The sequence below is a fragment of the Nicotiana tomentosiformis genome, chromosome 1 (genome assembly GCF_000390325.3).
Source record: "Nicotiana tomentosiformis chromosome 1, ASM39032v3, whole genome shotgun sequence".
Classification (NCBI taxonomy): domain Eukaryota; kingdom Viridiplantae; phylum Streptophyta; class Magnoliopsida; order Solanales; family Solanaceae; genus Nicotiana; species Nicotiana tomentosiformis.
Genome location: NC_090812.1, coordinates 2,797,255 through 2,806,068, shown reverse-complemented (window position 1 = coordinate 2,806,068; position 8,814 = coordinate 2,797,255). Strand labels below are relative to the sequence as shown.

General features: G+C 40.5%; 1 protein-coding gene across 1 annotated transcript; it reads left to right on the top strand.

The window, feature by feature from the left end:
* The first annotated feature begins 448 nt into the window (after positions 1-448).
* LOC138895278 (uncharacterized) lies at positions 449-2,299 on the top strand. The gene is made up of 4 exons (XM_070179969.1): positions 449-963; positions 1,006-1,177; positions 1,253-2,018; positions 2,208-2,299. The coding sequence occupies exons 1-4, from the start codon at positions 449-451 to the stop codon at positions 2,297-2,299; spliced, it is 1,545 nt and encodes a 514-aa protein (XP_070036070.1).
* Positions 2,300-8,814: the final 6,515 nt, after the last annotated feature.

The window sequence follows — 8,814 nt, the reverse complement described above, 5'->3', positions numbered from 1 at the left end:
TAGAGATAATCCTAGGTTTACAAAAGAGTTTTTGTAAATGCTGTTTTGGCTCACTGATTTAGTAAAGAGTTTTGGAAAAATCCTACTGGGAAGTAGGTCGTGGTTTTTTCACCTTTTGAGCTGGGTATTTTCCACGTAAAAATCTCTGTGTTATTTATTTTCTGTACTTATTATTCCACAACAGTAGCAGTTGGAACACATAAAAGAACCAGGTCCTTCTATAATCTGTGCACGCGAAAAATTGGACACCACACAAATCACCCTCCCCCCTCTCTTGTGTGGTATTGACGTATAAAACATCAATTGGTATCAGAGCAGGTTATCCTTGAAGAGGCTAACACCTTAGGAGAAGATCAAGATGAGTGCACCGCCTGAAAACTGGGAAGGGTAATCCACTGCTAGGTCACCACTCTTCAATGGCCAGTACTACTCCTGGTGGAAAAACAGAATGAGAGACCACATCATAGGAGAAGACTATGAGCTATGGGACATTATCACAGATGGTCCATTGGCTACCATGAAGATAACTACCGAAGGAGAAGAGGTGCCAAAGACAAGAGCTGACTGCACTGCTGAGGACTTGAGAAAGTGGGAGAAGAATGCTAAGGCCAAGAAATGGCTTGTGTGTGGACTTGGTCCAGACGAGTACAACAAAATTCAAAGTTGTACCACTGCTAAGGAAATTTGGGACACCTTGCAAGTGTCTTATGAAGGAACTGCTCAGGTGAAGAGGTCCAGAGGTACTTTACTATATTCTCAATATGAGAATTTCTCTATGAAGGAAGGAGAGACTATCCAAGAGATGTATACAAGGTTTACCACACTGACTAATGAACTAAAGTCTCTTGGAAGGACTCTTCTTGAAGAAGACAAAGTTGAGAATATTCTGACTAGGGTTCTACCAGTTACTTGGGAGAGCAAAATCACTGCCATTCAAGAATCAAAGAACATTGCCACTCTTAGGTTGGATGAGCTAATTGTAAATCTCACTGCTTATGAACTTAGAAGGAAAACTATGAAGATGGATGTACCCAAGAAGGAAAGGAGCCTCGCACTCAGAATCACTGAAGGTGCTGATCTGGAGGAAGATGAAATGTATATGATCACCAAGGATTTCAAGAAATACCTTATGAGAAGAAAAGGTTCTTCAAGAGGTGAAAATTACAACAAAGCAAGGGTTCCTGAAAAAACGACCAATGAGGGTTGCTACAAGTGTGGGAAGACTGATCATCATATCAAGAACTGCCCTTAGTGGGAAATTGAATGGAAGAAGGAAAGATCTGAACGAAGGAACAGGTTCATCCCAAGAAGAACAAAGGATCAACAAAGGCTATGGTTGCTGCTTGGGGGAGAAAATTCAGATGAGGAATCAGATGATGAAGATGGAGATGAACAAGCACTTATGGCAATTGGAGAATCAGATGGGGAATCTCATAAGGAATCTGAGGTAAGTATAATTCATCCCAAAGACAAGATTAAGTTTTTTTCTAAAGAAAAGCTCTCTGAATTATTGCTAGCTTTCATTGATGAATCTGAGGTAATAAATAAAGAAAAAGAACATTTGTCTAAGGATTGTGTGATTTTAAAAGCAAAGTGTAAGAACTTGAAACTCAGAGTTAGTGAGACTGTGAGTGAAAATACTGCTCTGAAGAACCAGGTTCATACATTTGAAGCAAATGTTCTTGAGTTAAAATCTGAAAATCTAAAACTGAAACTAGGAACCAGTAAGAAGACAGTTGATTGCACACAACTCACTTTAGAAGAAAATATAGGCAAACTGAAAGATGAGTTGTATAGGAAGAATGAGCAGGTAAGAGTGCTAAAGGAGGATCTAGGCAGGGTCAAGCATAAACTAGACAGAACTAGTAAATGGAATAGGTCCTCCGATGCTTTGTCATGGCTACAGGAACATCACAGTAGCAATAGAAGAGGACTTGGCTTTGGGAATCAGCTACCTAAGTGGGATCCTAAAAGCAAGTACCTCACTCTTCCTGAGAACAATATTTGTACTCACTGTGGTAAGACTGGTCACTATAAAAGTGAATGTAACACAAAAGAAAGGGCCAGTCAAAAGAACAAAAATTTTGTTCAAGGGAAGAATTGGTTACCAAGTTGGGCTAAAAAGAATTTAATTCATACTTTTGCTTATAGAAATGGACCCAAACTAGTTTGTGTTCCTAAGACTAACCCCTGATTTCCTTTTGTAGGTTCAAGTGAAGAGGAGCAGCCAAATATGGTACATGGACAGTGGCTGCTCAAAGCATATGACATGAAGCAAGGACCAGTTCCTTTCACTTGAGGAGCTCAAAGGAGGAAATGTCTCCTTTGGAAATGGAAAGAAAGGTGAAATCATTGGGGTTGGTAAGGTAGGCAAGGATGACTCTCATTCCATTGAGAATGTCTACTTGATAGACAGCTTGAAGTATAGCCTAATCAGTGTGTCACAATTGTGTGATAGAGGTAACTTGGTAGCATTCACCTCTACTAAATATTTTGTGATAAATCTTATCATATATATATATATATATATATATATGTATTATAGATCTGTCCACACTCTCAGAGAATGAACTAACTTGCTTAAGTGTGCTGGATAGTGATCCCCTCCTTTGGCATAAGAGGCTTGGACATGCAAGTCTAAGTCAACTCAACAAATTAGTCTCCAAGGACTTGGTGATAGGACTACCTAACATTAAGTTCAATGAAGACAAAGTTTGTGAGGCTTGTGCAAGGGGAAAGCAGGTAAGATCCTCTTTTAAATGCAAGAAAGTGGTAAGTACTACCAGAACGATGGAACCGGTTCATATGGATCTCTGTGGTCCAATGAGAACATTAAGTAGAGGTGGTAAGAGATATGTGATGGTGCTTGTTGATGATTATTATAGGTTTACCTGGACACTGTTTTTAACATTTAAAGATGAAGCATTTGACATGTTCACTTCCTTTGTTAGAAAAACTCAGACAATTTAGTACCATGAACCAAATAATGATATTTGCTCTTTAATATGCCTCATATAAATCCGATCGCACTGATCCCAGGTCCAAAAATCTCGCCTCACCTAGTACAAGTCGTTCCGGTAATAAGCCACCACAATCACTACCAAAAGTCTCATATGATGCCACCATGTGCCAACAAGCCACAAACTCGAATGTGATACATAAGGAAAACGAACTCTGGAAAGAACTACTCAACCCATGTAACAGATTAAACAACCGAAAAGGTGTTATGAACCTTCCTCATAACATGAGAAACAAGACACGCAAGAATAGATATGGGAACTGTACTCAACATCATACTGTTGCGGCGTGCACCCCAATCGACACATGGTACCGTTGCGGCGTGCAACCCGATCCCAACAACATACCTGTGGCGGCGTGCCACCCGATCCATACATGACAATAAATAGGGAAGTGCCCATCAAGCCAAAACGCTTATACCTACGAAATACCCGAATGTCAACCACAAGCACGCCAAGTGAACAATACCATCAGATAATACCATACGCTACAAAACTCAAGCATGAGTAAGGTGCAATAAATGACCTGCATCTCGAGAGCCATCCTGCTCATAAAACACCGTAAACTATACGGGATCTCAATACGAGTGCGAATAATCAAACCGCCTCACAACCCACATGGCACAATAGAGACTACACGTAAGGGCCGACAACAGAAATAATATCCAAGACCCGAAGACCCCTTCGAAAACAATGTTATGCTGAAATGAACACATCCAGCCTGATATAGAGCCCACGTTCACATTTAGATCCATCCACATACCTCAAGCCGATTTTGATCGTACCGCACTAGGCTAACAACCTTTCAAGGATCCACAATAACCATTTTTCCTATGACACACAAGAACAACCATCAAATCCGAAACAAACTTCCACAGTTCACAACCAAATGAACCGAACGCCCTTCAGGCATAAATTCTCACATTAGCGATAGTACTACAATCTCCATACTTGGTTCTAAATCTTTAATCAATCAAGTGACTATATGTCACACTTATACAATCTTCTCGTAGGATACACTCCCACAACCTTTCGCACTAGGTAACAAGTCTACACGTCCATACCACCAGCCATACAAATGATGTAGGGAAAATCAGAAATCCGCGATCAGTACTTAAAGCCTCTTACACATAACACCGATCTCAGGTGACGCTAAAGACAATGCCAGCTTACTCTAATCATCTGAATTCTTTCCTGCTCATCCGAGCTCTTGACATTCTTGTCGACACCAAACTGTAACCTTGATCTTCAACTCCCAATTCCCATGCCGCTCACTGCACCTAACATACCAATACATGAGAGTACAAGAATTCTATCATGACTCCTGATCCACTAATAGACTAAACACTCCATCACAGATCAACCTTTTACTTGACTCATTTTAGGAGAACCATTGCAACATGTGACTGAATTCCCATAACCGCAGAAAATACAATCCTCCAGTAGTGGTCTAAACCACCATAACTCTTCCGGGATCCATCTACACATAACAGGCCATAATACTCGAATTCCTCAAGATAAAATCAATTACGGTGGACGTCAAGCCTCGCACGTACCGCCACTAACCACACGTATAACTTAACACGCTGAAGGAACTGATTATTGCCACCATCATGCCAATTCAACCATTGCTAACCGACTCGACTTCTTCTAATTTACTCTAGACTTTCCTTAGGAATAATAATAGCTCCATTAAAAATATCTTGAACCCAAATCCGCACTCATCCTGAGTGACCTCATTTCATGAGACCACGTTGTCTCCAAAACTCACGAACCATCTCATACCCTCCTTGTGCGCACATTTACATCTTCAACTGGTACACCCATTGTGATAATTCCTCTATCAATCCGAAGTCATTTTCTTCCATTCCTCCAATGCTACACCGCAACCCGAAGATAACGTAAAACACTCCAAACCCCTTTTATAATCTGCTACAAAAGCTCGATGCTTAACCATACTACGGACTCAAAATCCTTAGGCCATTAAGACCGTTATTGAGAGTCTCTCACTGACTTGGTCTTGACTATAATCAACCCCAAGGCCCTGCTAGCACATGAACAACCTCTCAAAGAAGCACCCGGATGGATCACTTTCCTTGTACATCACCTCCACACAAAGCATAAAACCCGAGTCTTCTCAAAACTGAACATGAACCGATAGAGCCCAAGTATAGCACACATTCCTCCAATCCTTCGCTCAAACTACCACTGACGTTTTCTTTCCTTAGTAGTAATAACTCACCAATATGCAGATAACCAGAAACCTCTCAAGTAGATAACCAGGAAATCCAATCGTAGACGGTAGGGATCTCCCACTTAGCTTGAAGCTACAATTACATAACCCTGGAACCCACAAAGACTCCTTACCCCCCCATTGACATGATCTCTCATAATCGACCCACCAAACTCCTCGAAATCCTTATGTTAAATATTTCATGAACATTCTGAATCACCAGTCACATTCATCTATTCAACCTCTTACTGGGTAGCCATTAAAATTCTTCGTAGAAGCTCTATCAACACCATGCAACCGCTAACCTACTCACAGAAGATATCCCATCTGTGGAAATTCTATGCCGACATCCTCCAACCACACTGCACTGAGTACAATTACCACGAAACCAATAAACCATCCTGGGCCTGTGCTCGTTCACCAGCTGTACAAGTCCGTTCACTCCGCATGGACATCAACCAAAGGTGCGACAATACATTCCATTCCAAAGTCATATTGTATCCTGCTTCATATTAAGCAACTCCCTCATGTGTCCACCATGAATCCTAAATCACTCTAATTTCCCCCAAGGAGTGTGGCTATCCTACCACAGAACCCGTATGCCACTCTGCCACTCTCCCACTTTGGTCAAACCCTTCTTTTAAGCAGTTAATCAACTTCTCTTTCCTTACACTCGACCTTCTAAAAGTTTAACCACCGCAAGACACCTCCCACATGTCCTTCCTCATCCTTTGCTGGCCAGTTGTTGCCTTAAATCAAAATCTATCTCTGTAGCATTTGAACCAATCGATCGCTACCAACTTTAAACCTTTCCGAGGATCATCTTTCTCGAGCCACCAACATTAGGATCATCAATTCGATCCTGAACCACAGTACACTGCGACCTCTGACAGCCACTTCCCCAGCACTATTCACAATACCCTACCCCGAAGGCAAATTGAAGAAAACCATAACACCGACGAACTTAACACATTCAATCAAGGACGACAACACCACATCGCGGATGAAGATTCCACCACGCTCAAAAATACCAAGTCTCGTTACTCCATCAACCCAAACCTGAACATTCTTAGTCCAATTGCCTTTCCTCTGCCGGAAATAAAATACTGAATCTCTGAATCATACACTGAGTAAAACCTCCTTTCAAGTCATTCACTGCCTCAACGAATAGACAAGTATCCTACCATTACACAACACTTGTGCGATAGCAAGATACGAATCGTCATAACAATCAATGCCCAATCTCAAAACCTTAAGTAATACAGATACTGAGCTGAAACGACAGAGCGGCCTTCCGCAAGGCAACGACAATAGTTCAATCAAATATGCAAGGAGAAACACCCTGTACCAGATGTGTAGTACCATTAAACTTCCTCGATTCCCAATTTATAACAAGCGCTTCACGTCGCATAAGATTGAATAGGAAAGAAACGAAGGCATAAGCCTCAAAGGAATCGAATCGCATGATGATGAATCAAGAATAGAAGTGCTCCTAACAGCCTATAGCCTCTCAAAGATAAGTACAAACATCTACGTACCGATCCACAAAACTCTACTAGACTTGCTCAAAACTCGTGAGACCTAAATGAACCTAGTACTCTGATACCATGTTGTCACGACCCAACAATCCATTAAAGGTCGTGATGGCGCATAACACCGCTGTCAGGCAAGCCAACCATAATAATTAACTTAATAACTCATTTTAGAAATTTTGAATCGTAATTTCCTTCAATTAAATAGTAAAGATAGAACTCATAGAGTAAGTGATAATTATTTTAGCAACTAAATTACTAAACAACCCATAACCACTCCCAAAATCCGGTGTCACAAGTGCATGAGCATTAACTAGAGAGTAAAATAAAATACAGCATCTGTCCGAAATACAAATTAGACAGGAAAATATAAATAACTCTGAAGGAGACTTTGTTGGTTGCGGATCGTAATATAGAATGCAGCTCACCTAAATCCCCGCATTTTAACCACACCTCTGCGCCCACAAGGCCGCTAGACATATCTGTACCTGCACGAAAATGTGCAGCAAGTGTAGCGTGAGTATGTAAACAATGTGTACCCAGTAAGTATCGAGCCTAATCTCGAAGAAGTAGTGACGATAGGTCGACTTTGACAGTCACCAAGGGTCAATAATATTAAAAATAAAAATATTTAAATCAACATGATTTATAGAAATGACAATAATCTTCCTTAACAAGCAGAAATAATTAATTCATTCAATTCTAATAATTTCTAATTTATCAATTAACTTCACAAGCAGCAATAAAATATCAAGGTATTGTGTAATTATTATTATTAGGCACGATTTCCGTCGTGGTCGTATGGCCCGATCCAGAGTGTCGTGTACACTACCGAGGGACGTGCGACACGATCCATAGATGCATCTATACTGCCGAGGTGTTTGGCTCGCTCCACATTTATACTGCCGAGGTATTCTGAACCTCCGAAATAAGCATACATATATACATTTTTGAGATTAACGCAGGAGGATGTACAAATTTCTACAATAGTTAAATATTCTGAACAAAATTTCAAGTATGTGAGATTTCAATCTTTTACCATTTCCTCTAACAATTTGCAGCATAATTCTATTGCTTTAATTAAATAAGAATACAATTATCATAAGTAATTCATGATTTGAGTCCTAAACTACCCGGACTTTAATAATATTAGTAGCTACACACGGACTCTCGTCACCTCGTGCGTACGTAGCCCCCATAATTAGCAACAATTATTAATTTAAATTACCTAGGGGATAAATTCCCTCTTACAAGGTTAGACAAGAGACTTACCTCATCTCAAAACCCACTTCCCGATCACAACGTCGTGTAAAAATCCCAATTCAGTGCCGAAAAATCTGAAACTATCCAAATGTTATATAAAATAATTAATACATGTTCGAAAATTCAAAATTAGACTATTAAATAAATTACCCTGTCCAAAATGGTAAATTTCTAAAATTCACCCCTGTCACACGTGCCCGGATTCCGAAAATATTTGAAGGAAAACGTTACCCATAATCTCAAGAACTCAAATATACAATTTCCATCCAATTCCATAACCATTTTCATGGTAAAAATCTCATTTTTATCAAAAACCTATTTGTTTCATCTAAACCCTTGATTTCCAAGATTTACAGGTTATAATCTACTCATAATCTATGTATTTAACTCAAAGTGTGTAGAATTAACTTACCTTCAAGTTGTTAGTTGAAATCCCCTCTCAAAAAGCTCCAAAATCGCCCAAAATGGAGGAATTATGTGATAAAATGACTAAGCCTCGCCTTTTTTTAACATTCTGACAAACAACATTTTTCGCACCTACGGAGGGGGTAGTCGCACCTGCGGAAAATGCCTCGCAGGTGCGAGTTTCCTCACCAGGCCAAGCTCCGAATCTGTGGCACAAGGACTGCTCCTGTGCGTCCGCTTCTGCGCCAATTCCTCCATACCTGTGGCCATTGCCGCTTCTGCGCCCTCATGCATTGCACCTGCACGCTCGCAGGTGCGCCTCAAATGTCATTTTTGCGGCTCGTGCCAGCCTCCCCTTTTCTCG

What these genes read in the sequence shown, in the direction of transcription:
- LOC138895278 (XM_070179969.1), top strand. Translation starts at nt 449, where the DNA reads ATGAGAGACCACATCATAGGAGAAGACTATGAGCTATGGGACATTATC. An exon ending in AAAATTACAACAAAGCAAGG is followed by an intron (nt 1,178 to 1,252) that starts GTTCCTGAAAAA and finishes AACTGCCCTTAG; the next exon opens with TGGGAAATTGAATGGAAGAA. An exon ending in CAATATTTGTACTCACTGTG is followed by an intron (nt 2,019 to 2,207) that starts GTAAGACTGGTC and finishes TTCCTTTTGTAG; the next exon opens with GTTCAAGTGAAGAGGAGCAG.